Source organism: Hemitrygon akajei, chromosome 9 (assembly GCF_048418815.1).
Source record: "Hemitrygon akajei chromosome 9, sHemAka1.3, whole genome shotgun sequence".
Lineage (NCBI taxonomy): Eukaryota > Metazoa > Chordata > Chondrichthyes > Myliobatiformes > Dasyatidae > Hemitrygon > Hemitrygon akajei.
In genome coordinates this window covers 98547337-98565388 of record NC_133132.1, presented here as the reverse complement: position 1 = coordinate 98565388, position 18052 = coordinate 98547337, and the positions used below count along the sequence as shown (strand labels likewise).

The following is an 18052-nucleotide window of genomic DNA, read 5'->3' as shown; positions in this document are numbered from 1 at the left end:
AATCAGTGAGTGAGTGGATATTAGAATCATTGAGTGATTGGATATTAGAATAAGTGAGTGAGTGGGCATTAGAATCATTGGCTGGGTATTAGAATCAGTGAGTGAGTGGGCATTAGAATCATTGGCTGGGTATTAGAATCAGTGAGTGAGTGGGCATCAGAATCATTGGCTGGGTATTAGAATCAGTGAGTGAGTGGGCATCAGAATCATTGGCTGGGTATTAGAATCAGTGAGTGAGTGGGCATCAGAATCATTGAGTGATTTGGTGTACAGATAGGCCTTTCAGCACTTCCATTCTTTGTTTGCCCCTGACATTAATCTCTTCCCTTGTCTACCACCCCTATCAATTCCTCTGATTTTCAGGCACCTCTTCCTTCCAACCCAACCCAACCCACAAAACAGGAGCAATTTACAGCTATTGAACACAGAAACCCTCATGTTGTTGGGAGGGACAGGGAGAATTTGGGAAGGAGTACAGAATTCTCACTGACAGCTCGATAAGTCAACAAAACATAGGAGAAGAGTCAGGCTATTCAGCCCATCGAGTCGTCTCTGCCATTCAATTATAGCTAATTGATTTTCTCGCTCAACCCCCTTCCTCTGCCTTCCCTTCACAACCTTTAATGTCCTTACTAACCAAGAACTGTCAACCTCCACATTAAATTGAAACAGTGACTTGGCCTCTGTGGACACCTGTAGCAAAGATTTCCACAGTCTTACCACCCTCTCGCTAAGAAACATTCCTCTTCATCCCTGTGGCAAATGGATATCCTTCTATTCTGAAGCTGTGCCCTCTGGTCCTAGCTTCTCTTGCTATTAGAAACATCCTCTCTATGTCCACTCTATTTAGGTCTTTCAATATTTGGAAGATATCAACAAGATTCCCCTCCCCCCACCCCAATTCTTCTAAACTCCAGCGAGCCCAGGTCCACAGCCATCAGACACTCCTCATATGTAAACGCTTTCATTCCTGGGATAAGTCTTGTGAATCTCCTCTGGATCCTCTCCAACGTCAGCACAGCCTTTATTAGATAAGGGGCCCAAAGCTGCTCATGATGCTCCAAGTGCGCTTTGAACAATGCCTTATAAAGCCTCAGCATTACATCCTTGCTTTCAAAGCTGGGTTTCTTGAGTTGTGCCTCATAACTTGGGTGTTAACTCTACCTGTGTATGTGTTCATAACATCTTGGGCACGACTGACGACTGTTAGCACACCCCTATCATTCAGTATCAATTCCAATCTGAATTCACTGCTGTGAAAAATTCAGTCCATCTTCCAGTGAGGAGTGAAGAACTCTCCTGGAATGTGAGGGCTCCCAGTCTGTGGTTTTAAGAGATATTGTACCTGAGCAGCCAGTGTGCAGACTCAAGCTCAGCAACAGAGGTATTGGCCACATTTGGAATACTGTGCACAGTTTTAGACTCCATATGTAAGAAAGGATGTGCTGGCATCAGAGAGGTTCCAGAGGAGGTGGTTCACAAGAATGATCCCAGGACTGAAAGGGTTAATGTTTGAGGAGCGTTTGATGGCTCTGAGTCAGTACTATCTGGAGTTTAGAAGAATGAGGAAGGATCTCATTGAAAGCACGGAATCTTGAAAGTCCTATATAGAGTGAACATGCAGAGGATGTTTCTAATAGTGGAGGAGTCCTCAGAATAGAAGGGCATCCATTTAGAACAGAGATGGGAAGGAATTTTGTAGTCAGAGGGTGATAAATCTGTGGAATTCATTGCTATAGGCAAGTCATTGGGAATATTTATATAACCATATAACAATTACAGCACGGAAACAGGTCATCTCGGCCCTTCTAGTCCGTGCCGAACGCTTACTCTCACCTAGTCCCACCGACCTGCAGTCAGCCCATAACCCTCCATTCCTTTCCTGTCCATATACCTATCCAATTTTACTTCAAATGACAATATCGAACCTGCCTTTACCACTTCTACTGGAAGCTCGTACCACACAGCTGCCACTCTCTGAGTAAAGAAATTCCCCCTCGTGTTACCCCTAAACTTTTGCCCCCTAACTCTCAACTCATGTCCTCTTGTTTGAATCTCCCCTACTCTCAATGGAAAAAGCCTATCAACGTCAACTGTATCTATCCCCCTCATAATTTTAAATACCTCTATCAAGTCCCCCCTCAACCTTCTACGCTCCAAAGAATAAAGACCTAACTTGTTCAACCTTTCTCTGTAACTTAGGTGCTGAAACCCAGGTAACATTCTAGTAAATCTTCTCTGTACTCTCTCTATCTTGTTGACATCTTTCCTATAATTCAGTGACCAGAACTGTACACAATACTCCACATTCAGCCTTACCAATGCCTTGTACAATTTTAACATTACATCCCAACTCCTATATTCAATGCCCTGATTTATAAAGGCCAGCATACCAAAAGCTTTCTTCACCACCCTATGCACATGAGATTCCACCTTCAGGGAACTATGCACCATTATTCCTAGATCACTCTGTTCTACTGCATTCTTCAATGCCCTACCATTTACCATGTATGTCCTATTTGGATTATTCCTACCAAAATGTAGCACCTCACACTTATCAGCATTAAACTCCACCTGCCATCTTTCAGCCCACTCTTCTAACTGGCCTAAATCTCTCTGCAAACTTTGAAAACCTACTTCATTATCCACAACGCTACCTATCTTAGTATCATCTGCATACTTACTAATCCAATTTACCTCCCCATCATCCAGATCATTAATGTATATGACAAACAACATTGGACCCAGTACAGATCCCTGAGGCACACCACTAGTCACTGGCCTCCAACCTGACAAACAGTTATCCACCACTACTCTCTGGCATCTCCCATCCAGACACTGTTGAATCCATTTTACTATTTCAATATTAATACCTAACGATTGAACCTTCCTAACTAACCTTCTGTGCGGAACCTTGTCAAAGGCCTTACTGAAGTCCATATAGACAACATCCACTGCTTTACCCTCGTCAACTTTCCTAGTAACCTCTTCAAAAAATTCAGTAAGATTTGTTAAACATGACCTTCCACGCACAAATCCATGTTGACTGTTCCTAATCAGACCCTGTCTATCCAGATAATTATATACCCCATCTCTAAGAATACTTTCCATTAATTTACCCACCACTGACATCAAACTTACAAACTTAAAGTGGAGTTTGATAGGTTCCTGATTTGTAAAGGCATTTGTAAAGGGGAGAAGGCAGAAGAATGGGGTTGAGAGGGAAAATAATTCAGCCAAGATCGATTGGCAGAGCAGACTTAGCTGAATGGCCTAATTCTGCTGCAATATCTTATGGTCTTGTGGTGGGAGTGGAGGGGCATAACACAGTGCAGTTCCATGGGCCAACATAGCATACCCACAGCTCACTAACCCTAAACTAAACGTCTTTGGAACGTGGGAGGAAACTGGAGCACCCAGAGGAAATCTACACGGTCACGAGGAGAAGGCAGAGACAGAGGCAGGAATTAAACATGGGTCGCCATCGCTGCGAGGCGTTACTAACTCTCGTCCTTCTCCCCGGCAGGGAATGCTGCAGGTTCTATGGGGATGACGGCTTAACCATCAAAATATTCTTCACCAGGGCCGCCCCCTTCTGCGTCCTGTGGACTCTAACCCATTACCTATACCTACTGGCCCTGAAGAAGATAAGTGTCACGGATGCCTCTGCTCTCTTCTGCTGTAACAAGGCCTTTGTCTTTCTGCTGTCATGGATTGTCCTACGGGACAAGTTCATGGGGGTCCGGGTGAGTCATGCGTCCTGCTTAACACTTTGTACAAGGAGCGCCTTACGACACAGACTAGGGGCAGAAGGGAGCGCTTTACAACAGGTAGGAGCCCTCGGCGTGTGAGGGCAGGCAGTTTGTCCTCCTGCTCAGTGGTGGCACAGTGACATAGCTGGTAGAATCTCTGCCCTATGGCGCCAGAGACTCAGGTTCGATCCCCAGGCACATTGCCATGGGCGGAGTCTGAACATTCTTCCTGTGACCCCACAGGAAACCACACCCCAACGACTGGGTTGGTGGGTACACAGACTGTGGTAAATACCCCCTCCCGGATGAAGGAGATGGGTTTAATTGGCTGTGGTAAATAGCCCCTGACATGATTGTTCTGCTAATTGGCTGAGATAAATCCAGCTAGTTTTGGGGAAGCTGGTGTCAATTCAAGACTGGATTTGTGTAAGGTTAGTCTAAATGGGTGCCTGAAGGTCAGCACAGATAGAGAGAGCTGAATGGCCTCTTTCTGTGCTGATTGATGAATGAGATAACCTGAGACTGACTGAGGACAGTGTGACTGCATGGAGACAGAGCCTGGGAATAGCACCACCATTGTCTGTCTATACGTTCCCGTCCCACACTGCGTGAAGGGTGTTCCTGTCCCGTCCCACACCGCGTGAGACGAGAGTGAACATTAACAGTGACAGAGGAGCACCTCCTTGATGGGAACTTTCCTGGCATTAACCTGCAACATGTTGGGGCGTCACGGTAGAGTAGTGGTTAGCGCGATGCTGTTACAGCCAGGAGCGTTGGAATTGGGAGTTCAAATCCAGCATCCTCCGTAAGCAAGTTTGTAAGCTCCTTCCTATGCGCATGTGTGTTTCCTCCAGTTTTGTCCCATAGTCCAACGGCGTGCCGGTGAGCAGGTTAATTTGTTATTGTGAATTGTCTGGTGGGTAGGCTAGAGTTAAATCTGTGTGTTGCTGGACAGCTTGGCTCGAAGGACAGGAAAGGCCTGCTCTGCGAAGTGTCTCTAAGTCTCTAAGACCTTTTTTATGCCGTGGACCCCCTGCTCTAAATAAAAGTAAACTTGTAGAGTCAAGCAGCATCTATGGAGGGATATGAGCTGCTCTCTCCTGCTGAGTTCCTCCAGGATTTTGTGTGTATTGCTCAGGATTTCCAGTATCTGCAAAATCTCTGGTTTTCATAACGTACAACCTTTGCCTTGGAGGCAGGGCTGTTATCCAGAGGAACTGCTCCTGACTTGACTCTTCACTGGCCGACGAACTTTCTTCAGCCGTGACCTACGACCCCAGGGCTCACCATGGCCATTATTTTCCCTCTTAATCTCATTCTCCTGCATTCTCCTCTTAGCCTTTAAAGCCCTGGCTGACCAAGTACCTGTCAACCTCAGTTTTAAACATACCCAAGGACGTGGCCTCCACAGCCGTTTGTGGCAATGAATTCCACAGACTCACCACCTCTGGCTAAAGAAATTCCTCCTCGTCTCTGTTCTAATGAAACACCCTTCTATTCTAGGCCATGCCCACTGTTTCTAGACTCCCCCACTATTGGAAACATCCACTCTATCTAGGCCTTTCAGTATCCGCTAGGTTTCAACAAGATTCCCATTCATTCTTCCGAACTCCAGCTAGAGCGGGCCTAGAGGCTTCAAGCATTTCTCACACATTAACCCTTTTATTCCTGGGATAATTCTCATAAACCTCCTCTGGAACCTCTAGGATGCCAGCACATCCTTTCTTAGTTATAGGACCTGAATAATAGGGAGAGGTTGAATAGTTTAGGACTTTTTTCACTGGAACTTAAGAGAATGAGGGAAGATTTTATAGAAGCATACAGAATTATGAGAGATATAGATGGAGTGAATACAAGCAGGCTTTTCACCCTTCAGGTTGGTGAGATTAGAACTAGAGGTCATGGGTTTAAGGTGAAAGGTAAAATATTTAAAAGCGGGAACATCATTTAAGTGTCGAACGAGCTGCCAGCAGAAGTGAGACTCAGGTTCAAATGTAACATTTAGATGAGATTGGAGGGATATAGTTCGGCTGCAGGAAGATGGGTTTAGGCAGACGACTAGACCAGCACAGTCTAGATGGGCATGGAGCCTGTTTCTGTGCTGTAGTGCTCTTTGACTAACCGAGCCTCCATCTCTCCTCACCAGATAGTGGCTGCCATTCTTGCCATCGCTGGCATTGTGATGATCACTTACGCCGACGGTTTCCATAGCCACTCTGTCATCGGAATTACGCTCGTTGTGGCGTCAGCCTCCATGTCGGCCCTCTACAAGGTGAGAGCCTCAGCAAGAGCACCCCAACCTGGCAAGGGATTAACCCTTTAGTAGTATTTACATGAGAGGCCTCCTCAAGATGGCAAGATCCATCGTCAAAATTCACCACCATCCGGACCGTGCCTTCTTCTTGCGACCACCCTCGGGTAGGACGTACAGAACCTTGAAGTTCCACAGCACCAGTTTCAAGAATAGCTACTTCCTTTCAACCATTCAGTGCATGAACTGCCCGGCACAACCCTAATGCAACACCTCAACAGCACTGTTAGCTTCACTTTGCATTGAAATTAAATTCTTTTGCTTCTATTTGTGTTTTTCCTTGTAAAAATTGTGTTTAATTTATGTTTTAACTTATGTTTCTTTTGTGAATGCTGCTTACCCGATGCTCTGTGCCTGTGATGTCACTGCAAGTAAGTTTTTCATTGCACCTCAGCACACGGCAACAAACGCAACTTCAACTTTGACGTTGCAAAATGATCACAACACACCAAAACTCACAGTAAATTTATTATCTGAGTACATCGACGTCACCATATACTACCTCACATTCATTACCTGGCATGCATTTACAGTTGAACAAAGAAAGACAGTAGAATCAAGGACAAACTATACACAAACGACACTGACAAACAGCCAGTGTGCAAACGACTGATAAATGATCAACAGATGTGATTATACTATAGTACTGTAGTAGCTTGAGCTTATAATTAATATATTTTTGTAAAATTCTGTGCTGCGTTGGCTGTTAAACAACCTGAACTTGCTGAGCCTGTAGGTAATGCAGCTTTCTCCTTCTTCCCAGATCTTGTTTAAGATGTTGCTGGGCAGTGCCAAATACGGTGAAGCTGCCTTATTCCTAACGGTGCTCGGCCTGTTCAACGTCACCTTTATTATCTGCGTTCCCATGGCTCTTTACTTCACCGGTATCGAGTACTGGACCTCCTTTAGCCTCATTCCCTGGGAGAAGCTGTGTGGGATAGCAATTCTTCTGCTTTGTAAGTTGCAAAGTGTTTCCTCTAACTGTTTCGGTGTCTGCATTCCCTCCCCTCCACCCAGACTCTGCACCTCCTCCTGAGACCCTCTTCCCCCAGTGACCTCACTGGCCTCTAGGAATCCAAACTGGCTGTGGTGTGGTTGAACGTGGATGGAGGAGTAATGGCACCGAGTTTGCTGTTGGTCTATTACTGTACTGAGACACGGTGAAACGCTCGTCTTGCACACTGTTCCTACAGAGCAGATCATTGCACACTGCTTTGAGCTAGAACAAGGTGAAACAATGCAGAATGAAGTGTAAAAACTACCAAGAATATACAGTGCAGGTAGACAATAAAGTGCAAGACCATAACGAGGTGGAGAGTCCATGCTACCATACAAGAGGTCTGTTCAAGAGTCTGATAATGGTGGGACAGAGACTTTTCCTGAGCCTAGTGGTACATGCTTTCAAGATTTTATAACTTCTGCCCAATGGGAGTAGGAGAGTTGGGTTCACATTCAGATTTATTAATCACATGTACATTGAAACGGACAGTGAAATGCATTGTTTACATTAAGAACCAACACAACTCAAAGATGTGCTGGGGCAGCCTGCAAGTTGGCCATCCTTTTAACCTACTCCAAGATCAATCCAACCCTTCCCTCCCACAGAGTCCTCCATTTTTCTATCATCCACATGACAGTTTCTTAAATGTCCCTAATGTATCTGTCTCTACCACCATCTTTGTCAGGGTGTTTGACGTACCCACCACTTACATCTCACACCCCTCCATACTTTCCTCTGATCACCTTAAACTTCTGCTGTCTTGTATTGGCCATTTCCACCCTGGGAAAAGGTTTCTGGCAGTCCATCTACCTATTCTTCTTGTCATCTTGTACACCTTTATCAACTCACCGCTCATCTTCCTTCATTTGCTTCAGAGAGAAAAGCGCTAGCTCACCCAACCTATCTCTAGTCAGGCAGCATCCTGGTAAATCTCTTCTGCACCCATTCTAAAGCTTCCATATCCTTCCTGTTAATGAGGCGACCAGAACTGAACACAATATTCCAAGTGTGATATAACCAGGGTTTTATAGATCCACAACATTACGTTGTGGCTCTTGAACTGAATCTCACAATTAATGAATGCTGACACGTGATATGCCTTCGTAACAATCCTATCAACGTGCACCAACTCTGAAGGATCTATGGACGTGGACCCCAAGATCCCCCTGCTCCTCCACACCACTAAGAATCCTGCCATTAACCCTATACTCTGCCTCCAAGTTCCACCTTCCAAAATGAACCACTTCACGCTTTTCTGGTTATAATGATCCTCAACAAATTTTAATACCCCGATACAGAAATAAAGCCTCATCCAGCCTGATACCTACGGTTTTCCCTGTCTCTATTATGAGCCCTCTTATGCTCATCAGTACCTCGCTGGCCTTAAGGCACATCGGGATGTGCTGAGGTTGGACGGGGAGATGCATTTCTTCCCTTTAATGTCATGGTTTCTGTGTCCATCTTTCCAGCCTTTACCATCCTGATGAATTTCGGGATTGCCGTCACTTCTCCAACACTGATATCCGTGGGAGTGGTCCTCAGTGTTCCTGTAAACGCTGGTAAGAGGTTTTTCTCTTTGGCTCTTTCCCTGGGCTGCAGCAATAAGCAAGAAAGCTGCAGGTTCTGGGTACAAGTGTTCTCCCAGGCCCGCTGTCAAAAAACACTATCAAAAGTGCTTAATGCTAAGAGGGGTTGTGATAGAGGAAGCAGGGAGAATGTTTTCAGGTCAGGATGGGTCATATTGTGGCAGATGGAGTTTAAAGGAACAACAAGGACGAGGACAGGGATAGATATTTTGTGTCAACAGGGGTTTCCAGGATTAGATACCATTTAAAGCTTGTCAATAGTACCAGGTGATTAAAGCTGCCGAGATTCTTCTATTAGTGAAAAATGGCAGAAGGCGCTTAACGCAGACAAGTGTAAGGTGTTGCTTTTTGGGAGTACACAGTGAATGGTTGGGCACTGAGGAGTGTGTGGTAGAAGACAGGGATATGGGAATATAGATCCATAATTCCTTGAAAGTGGCTTCACTGTTAGATAAAGAGAGCTTTTGGTACATTGTCCTTCATAAATCAGGACACTGAGGAAAGGAGTTGGAATGTTATTTTGAAGTTGTACAAAATGCTGATGAGGCTGAATTTGGAGCATCGTGTGCAGTTCTGGTCACCTACCTACAGGAAAGATACCAATAAGCTTGAAAGAGTGCGGAGAAAATTTGTGAGGGTGCTGCCAGGACATGAGTCCCAGGGAGAGGTTGAATAGGTTAAGACTTTATTCTCTGGAGTGCAGGAGAATGAGGGGAGATCTTATAGAGCTATAGAAAATTATAGAATGTATAGATAGGTAAACGCTAGCAGGTTTTTTCCCTTCAGGTTGGATGAGACTAGAACGAGAGGTTGAGGGTGAAAGGTGAACATGGAGGGGAACTTCTTCACTCAGAGGGTGGTGTGAGTGTGGAACAAGTTGCCCGCACAAGTGGTGGATGCAGGTTCAGTTGTAACATTTCAACTCTGGATAGGGACACAGATGGGAAGGATATGGTCCAGGTGTAGGTCGATGGCACTAGGCAGAAAATCAGGTTGGCATGTACTAGATAACCTGAAGAGCCCGTTTCTGTGCTGTAGGACTCATTAAGTCTCAGAGTGTCGTAGAGGACAGGCCTAGAGCCCCTTCAGTACAAAAGGTGTTATCAAGACATCAGAATGGTTAAGAAATCCATGAGGATGGATGGGAAGGGATCACTCTCTCTGGCAGAGGAGGGACCCAGACTGGAGGACCAGAATCTTAGAAATGAGATTGTGTGGTTCAGCCTTTACAAAGGGCAGTGGTGTGGCATCTGGATCCACCCCCCCAGAAGCTGAATGTTTTCAAATGTTCTGCCTAGACTTTGTTGGCTAACAGCATTAAGGGTTGGGGACCCATGCACTGTATACGAGGTTCAGGTCAAGATCAAAGATCAACTTTATTCACCATATACCGTACACTCAGTGAATTCTTTATTGGGTACCTTCAGAACCAACAGAAGGCAAGTAAAAGGGCAATAAGGAGAAAGGGTTAAGGTAAGCCAGCCAATAATATAAAAGAGAATACCAAAAGAGTTTTTCAATTATATAAAGAGTAAATGAGAGGCAAGTGTGGATATTGGACCACTGTAAAATGATGCTAGAGAGCTAGTAATAGGGGATAAAGAAATGGCGGATGAACTCAGTAATTTTTTTGTGTCAGTCTTCACTGTGAAACATACCAGCAGAATGTCAGAAATTTGAGTACTGGGGGCAGAAGTGAGCGTAGTTGCCATTACTAAGGAGAAAGTGCTTGGGAACCCGAAAGATCTGAAGGTAGACCAGATAGACACCCAGGAGGTAGCTGAAGAGATTGTGGAGGCATTAGTAGAGATTTTTCAAGAATCACTAGATTCTGGAATGGTTCTGGAGGACTGAAAATTTGCTAATGTCACCCCATTCTTTAAGAAGGGAGGGAGGCAGAAGGAAGGAAATTATAGACCAGTTATCCTGACCTCAGTGGTTAGGAAGACGTTGGAGGCCAATACTAAGGATGAGGTTTTGGGGTACTTGGAGGCGCATTATAAAATAATTCAAAGTCAGCATAGTTTCCTTAAGGGGGAATCTTACCTGACAAATCTGTTAGGATTCTTTGAGGAAATAACAAGCAGGAGAGACAAAGAGAGTTAGTGGATGTTGTTTACTTTGATTTTCAGAAGGCCTTTGACAAGATGCCACAACAAGGGTGCCTAACAACATAAGAGCCCAAGGTATTACAGGAAAGATACTAGCATGGATAGAAGATTGGCTGACAGGCAGGAGGCAAAGTGTGGAAATAATGGGGGCCTTTTCTGACTAGTGGTGTTCAGCAGGAGTTGGTGCTAGGACCACTTTTTTCACATTGTATGTTAATGATTTGATTCCAGGATTCAAAGTGCATTTCTAATCAAAGAATAGATAAATTATACAACCTTGAGATTTTTTACTTACAGGTAGCCACACACCAAGAAACCTGAAAGAACCCAATTAAAGAAAAAAAAGACCAGCACCCAATGGATGACTGAATTAGTGGCTTTGTGGCCAAATTTGCAGACGATACAAAGATAGGTGGAATGGCAGGTAGTGTTGAGGAAGAATGGAGGCTTAAACAGATTAGGACAATGGGCAAAGAAGTGGCAGATGGAATAAAGTGTAAGGAATTGTATAGTCTTGTGTTTTGATGGAAGAAATAAAGGTGTAGATTATTTTCTAACTGGGAGCAAATTCATGAATCAGAAGTGCAAAGGGACTTGGGAGTCCTCGTGCAGAATTCCCTAAAAGTTAACTTGCAGGTTGAGTCGGTGGTAAGAAAGACAAACACGATGTTAGCATTCATTTTGAGTGACTAGAAAATAATAGCTGAGGCTTTATGAGGCACTGGTTATTTGACTACTATGAGCAGTTTTGGGCCACTTATCTAAGAAAGGATGTGTTGGCATTGGAGAGGGTGAGAGGAGCTTTACAAGAATGATCCCAGGAATGAAAGGGTTAATGTATGACAAGTGTTTGATTGCTCTGGGCCGGTACTCATTGGGGTTTAAAAGAATGAGGGGGGGGGGGCTCAATGAAATGTATGGAATATTGAAAGTCCTAGACAGAGTGGATATGGAGAGGATATTTCCTCTAGTGGGAGAGTCCAGGACCAGAGGGTCCAGCCTCAGAATAGAAGGAGATCTCTTTAAAACAGAGATGTGGAGGAACACCTTTAGTCAGAGGGTGGTGAATCTTTGGAATTCATTGCTACAGACAGTTGTGGAGGCCAGGTCACTGGGTATATTTAAAGCGAACATTGATAGGTTCTTGATTAGTAAGAGCATCAAAGATTATAGGGAGAAGGCAGGAGAATGGGGTCAAGAGGGATAATAAATCAGTCATGGTGGAATGCAAAGCAGACTTGATGGACTAAATGGCATTATTTTGCTCCTATGTATTATGACTTACCCCTCAGAGAGCTGCCTCTGTAGTGAGTGATGGGGAATGATTGTTTGTGGTGACCATGGTCCAAATATTAATTAGGATTGACCGTATTTTCCTCCTGAAGGGGATATACATGGAGCTATAGATCAATGCAGCATAGAACTCTCCAGCCCAATGAGTCCATTCCACACCAGCACTCGGGCACTCCACTTCAGTAGAGGCTAGGCCAGGTCAGGTGAGGAGGAGGAGGTGTGGGCAGATGTTGGTCTGTGGAGACGGAATGCATAGCTGTACGATCATGGTGCCAGGAGACAGCCAGGCAAGAGGAAGCAGTGGCTCCTGAGGGCAGGGGTAAAGTTGCTACTCAGTAAAAGGAGGGGCGGGGGGAAGATATCTGGGTACGAATGACCCAGTGGTGAGGTCACGGCCCAGGAGGGCAGTGGGGGTGAATTTGGTTGGAGAGGCAGGCATACTGCAGGAACAGAAGGGGGATTGCTGAACTGGCCCAGATTGGGGAGGAGGATGCCGAGACCCTGAGGAGGTGGAGGAGCTGAGGGAAAGGGACGGTGGTGCATCTACATGGGGGGGGGTGGGGCTGAGCTAGGGTGTTGTTTTAGAAAGGCAGGGGGTCTGTCAGAGCAAAGCTGGACCTGATCTTCAATGTCTGATTGGGCTGCCATCGTCACCCCCCGTACTTTCTCTGGACAGTGGGTTAGAGCAGGGCGATCGGGACTCCCGCCACACACTAAAGCTGCTTCTCCTCTCTCTCTCCGTCGCCAGTGGTGGACGCCTACACCAGCGACATCATCTTCAATGGCGTGAGGGTGGTGGCCGTGCTGATCATCTGCCTGGGCTTCCTGCTGCTCCTGCTGCCCGAGGAGTGGGACCGGCTGGCCGCCAGCCTCATCAGCCGCCTCCGAATCAGCAAGAAGGAGGAGCCGGCGGAGGAGCGGTCAGATCCGGGCTTTGTGGGTCAGAGCCGAAGGAGCAAGGCGTCCCGGACGTCAGCCGCCAGCTTCTCGCATTCCTTCTAGTGGCACGGCAACCATTTCAGAGGAAACTTTTTGTGGTAAAAGGCGGGAAGATACAGACAGCTCATGTTACATATGGGTGCCTATTTCTTACTGGATATTTCTAAAGACACGTTGTGTGTCTGTGTACCACCGATGAGCGTGTATTCATCACCGACTGCCGGAGCAAGATGGTATTTCATTGAGCAGGGTATTGGCTTTGTGGTGGAGATTGGTCTGAGGGTGGGGGTGTTCCACCCTGCCCGATACACCTCGCTATTCAAGTGCAGTGTTGAGAGGGCATCAGCTGTAACCCGCGCCTCACAACATTTGGCCACGGTATCGAGAGGGTACCGGTTCTACTGTGCACCCCTGCCTTCTGGGCACTGGCACTTGGTGTCGCAGTGGGCAGGCGGTTTGCTGTTGACCTCTGGGTGACGCCTCACACAGTTGAGAAGCTGCTTGCCTTCGTGTCCGACCCCTCCTCTTGCCCTGGTGGCACCACAACCTGGGTTCACTCAGTGAGATGCTGACGTCCATCGCTTGCAACATCCCTCCATTGCTTTTTGTTCTCCTTCCTACTCCAGTCCCCAGATGCTGCATGTGTGATGACGTTTACCTGGCGGTGCTTAATTAAAAGGGCTCGGGTCAGCATTCCCATTGAGGTCTGCATGGGTCTTCACATTCCAAGTCTCCACTCAGAAGACCTGCAGTCTGAAGACCCATGCATGCAGAGATGTCTGTGTTCTGGGCCGCTCTATCGGGCAGAGGAAGATTCACTTTATTTGTCACATGTACGTCAAAACACAGTGAAAGGAGTCGTTTGTGTCAACGGCCAACGCAGCCTGAGAAGGTGCTGGGGGCAGCCCACAAGTATCACCATGCTTCTGTCACACCCACAACTCACTAACTTGGCCATCCTTGGAGTGTGCGAGGAACCAGAGCAGCCAGAGGTGACGGGGAGAACGTATAAACTCCTTACAGAGAGCGGTGGGAAATGAACACCAAGCATTGGCGCTGTAAAGTGTTCAGCTGACCGCTACACTACCGTGTCACCCCACGTACAGCCCCCTCGGACCGTGACCCGTGACAGCAGGTGGGCAGTGTCCTGCCGGGTTTCTTGTTCCCGTTCCCACCCAGACCCACTGACATACACATCTGCTGTCTTGTGCGTGCGGGCTGCTCGCAGCTACTGTCCTGTGCAAGGCAGTTAATTAAAGGGGTCACACCCATTGCCAAGGAGTCATACAGCACAGACACAAGCCCTTCAGCCCACTGTGGCTGTGCTAAACACATTAATTTTATTCCCTTTGCATTCCCTCCAGATTCAACCTCTCACTCACCTACACACTGGAGGCAATTTACATCAGCCAATTAACCCACCGACCCAGTCACCTTTCGGGGTTGTGTGTGTGTGGGGGGGGGGGGGGGAGAGTCACGTACTCACAGGGAGAACATGCGGACTCCACACAGACAGCACCAGAGGTCAGGATTGAACCTGTGAAGCTGTGAGATGGCGACTCCACTGTGTCTTCAAGAGTTAGCTGCGTGAGAATCCGGAAGATGTCGTGGCTGGTGGTCAGTCCGCCCTCCTCCTCCTCCACCTCCTGCCCCCTTGCCCTGCCCTACCCACTCTGCCTCCTCCACTTGCCCACCCCTGCCCCTCTACCCAACCTTGAATGGCAATTTACTGTCCAAAATTGATTTTAAGTTGGGGTGCATTGCGGACCTGGTCTTGAGAGTGGCCAAAGTAACACACACAAAATGCTGGAGGAACCCTCAGCACATCAGGCAGCATCTAAGGAGAGGAATAATGAGTCAATGTGTCAGGCTGAGACCCTTCATCAGGACTCAGTCTGAAAAATCAACTCCTCCTTTATTCCTCTCTATAGATGCTGCCTGGCCTGATGAGTTCCTCCAGCATTTCATGTGTACTACACTGGATTTCCAGCATCTGCAGAATTTTGTGTTTACGTTATGTTATGTGTTAAACCAAGGTGCAGTCAAACCCTGAGGTCAGCGTCCCCAACATTACCCAGCAGCCAACACTGGCAGAATGGGCTGAGGACACAAATTTCCCCTGGATGGGCCCAAACTCTCAATCTCCCAGCTGCAGAGGAATCTGCCCACCAGTCTAACCGACCCTCCTCCGGCATCCTGTTGATATGCAACGCGCTTTTTATATTTTAAATTGTGAATCAAAACTTTGGATTAAATACAATGGGGGCTACTATGTTTGAACTGACGCCCGAATACCGACGTCTCTCCCGTCTGAATTTTCTACTGGTAGCCAAGCCGAAACACTTTTAGGTATTGCTTGCATGTCTCTTCATAGTACTAACTGTGTCAGAATGTGTGTGTGTGTTTTTTAAAGAAAAATCTGCTGGTCACTGGAGAATAAAGCATGGCTTTCAGGTGTACAACATCAGAACCGCAAGATCTTCACTGCCAGCACCATTCTGCAGCCCTGAGGGTTGCCAGCTCTGCATGGACATCTTCCTGGAGGCTTCATCACCTGATTTCCTGTCCTCACGTGCATCATCCCTCCAATAGTCAATTTGCTCCTAGTGCTTGCAAATACCCCACCAGACTCCTGGCCAAAGAGAGCAGCAGCAATTTCTTCACTAACCTTGAATCACTAACTTCTTCAAACCTTCTCGAGTCCAGTCCAGATGAAGGGTCTTGACCCAGAACTTTCCCCTCCATAGATGCTGCCTGACCTGCTGAGTTCTTCCAGCACTTCCAGTTTTTCCCCAGATTTCCAGTGACTTCTTCACTAACCTCCCCACTGATATCCCTCCTGGCACTTATCTCTGCATACAGAACAGGTGCTACACCAGCCCCTGTGCCTTCTCCTTCACCACAGGGTCCCAAGCAGTCCTTTTGGGTGAGGCAAGTCTGTCAGGGACATCTACTGTACCTGGTGCTCCCAGTATGGCCTCCTCTACATCGCTGAGACCCAAAATAGATTTGCTCTGTCCGCCACAAAAGGTAGATAGCCTGATGGCCACTGATTTCAATTTGACTTCCCATTCCCATTACAACATGTTGGTCCATGGCCTCTGCTACTGCCACAATGAGGCCACACTCAGACTGAAGGAGCAACACCTCATACTCAGTCTGAGGTGCTCCATCTTGCCCCTTCTCTTCACCTGCCCATCACCTCCCTCTGATTTTTCCCTTTCCCCCATGGTCCACTCTCCTCTCCTATCAGATTCCTTCTGCCTTTTCCACCCATCGCCTCCCAGTTTCTTACTTCATCCCCCCACCCACCCGACCTCACCCATCACCTGCCAGTTTGTACTCCTTCCCCTCTCCCTTCATTCTTATTCTGGCTTCTTCATCCTTCTTTCCTGTAGGGTCTTGGTCCAAAACATCAACTCTTCATTCCTTTCCATAGATTCTACCTGACCTACTGAGCTCTTCCAGAATTGTGTATGTGTGTTACCTTGAATCACCCTGCTCCCTCTCTTGATTCCAATGCATTTCAAACAACATGTGCATAAAGATTGGGCAGGAAATCGTCTTCTTCTTAAGTCCAATCCAGTTGAGGGGTCTCGACCAGAACATCTCTCTGCAGGTGCTGCCTGGCTGCGCCTTGTGCGTTCCTCCAGATCTGCAGCATCCACAGTCTTTGTGTCTCCTTGATTCCCCTCCATTTTGTTTAAAGTTTCAAGATACACCATGGACGGGCTGTTCTGGCCCAACAAACCTGTGCTGCCCAATTGCACCTACGCGATCCATTAAGCTTCGTCTCTGGGATGTGGGAGAAAACTGGAGCAACAGGGGAACTCTGCGTCATGGGGAAAATGTTCAGACAAACAGCGGTGGGAATTGAACCTGGGTCAGAGTCACACTAACCACCAAACTACTGTGTCACCATTCTGTATGCTACGCCTTTCCTTAGACTGCCTCTCATTACCTGGGAACTCCAGCTCAGTCCCAGGGGGTTGGCAGCCCCAACTTCCCCAGGTGTAACCGCACTGCGTGGCTCCTGATCGGAGACCGATGAAGGATTTGCAACTGAAATTTGGCTGAAGAACAGCAGTCAGAAGCTCCAATTTGTAAAGGAGAGACGCAGTTGGATTTCAGACCACACTTCTGATACCATGCTCGATATGCCAAGGACAGCTGTCCACCCTCTTCACCAATAGAATGGACCAGAAACTTGTGGAGGCACAGGAAAGAGAGCGAGTTAGCTTCTAGTACCATGGATGAGTGTCAGGAAGCTCAGAGCAATGAAGAGAGTTGAATCTTTGCTCCACAGATGAACCTTATCCATGTACATCAGTCCATAGTCAGAGTAGAAAGGGAGCATTTTAAAATCCCTGGGGTTAAGGGGCATTTTAACATCCCTGGGGTTAAGGGACATCTTAACATCCCTGAGGTTAAGGGACATCTTAACATCCCTGGGGTTAGAGGGGCATCTTAAAATCCCTGGGGTTAAGGGACATCTTAACATCCCTGGGGTTAGAGGGATATTTTAACATCCCTGGGGTTAGAGGGACATTTTAAAATCCCTGGGGTTAAGGGGCATTTTAAAATCCCTGGGGTTAGAGGGACATTTTAAAATCCCTGGGGTTAAGGGGCATTTTAAAATCCCTGGAGTTAGAGGGATATTTTAAAATCCCTGGGGTTAGAGGGACATTTTAAAATCCCTGGGGTTAAGGGACATTTTAACATCCCTGGGGTTAGAGAGATATTTTAAAATCCCTGGGGTTAAGGGACATTTTAACATCCCTGGGGTTAGAGAGATATTTTAAAATCCCTGGGGTTAAGGGATATTTTAAAATCCCTGGGGTTAAGGGGCATTTTAACATCCCTGGGGTTAGAGGGATATTTTAAAATCCCTGGGGTTAAGGGACATTTTAAAATCCCTGGGGTTAGAGGGATATTTTAAAATCCCTGGGGTTAAGGGACATTTTAAAATCCCTGGGGTTAGAGAGATATTTTAAAATCCCTGGGGTTAAGGGATATTTTAAAATCCCTGGGGTTAGAGAGATATTTTAAAATCCCTGGGG

General features: G+C 46.7%; 1 protein-coding gene across 2 annotated transcripts in view; it reads left to right on the top strand.

Annotated features, from left to right (window-relative positions):
- Positions 1-15286, top strand: part of LOC140733373 (solute carrier family 35 member F3-like) — a 36182-nt gene extending 20896 nt beyond the window's left edge. Inside the window, exons 3-7 of one of the 2 annotated variants that reach the window (XM_073056623.1) lie at positions 3527-3746; positions 5899-6024; positions 6839-7019; positions 8533-8622; positions 12802-15286. In XM_073056623.1, coding sequence (XP_072912724.1) covers positions 3527-3746; positions 5899-6024; positions 6839-7019; positions 8533-8622; positions 12802-13055 — 871 coding nt within the window. In that variant the 3' untranslated portion in view covers positions 13056-15286. Of the gene's footprint in view, positions 1-3526; positions 3747-5898; positions 6025-6826; positions 7020-8532; positions 8623-12801 lie in introns of both variants that reach the window. The other variant, XM_073056622.1, reaches the window with a different exon arrangement.
- Positions 15287-18052: the final 2766 nt, after the last annotated feature.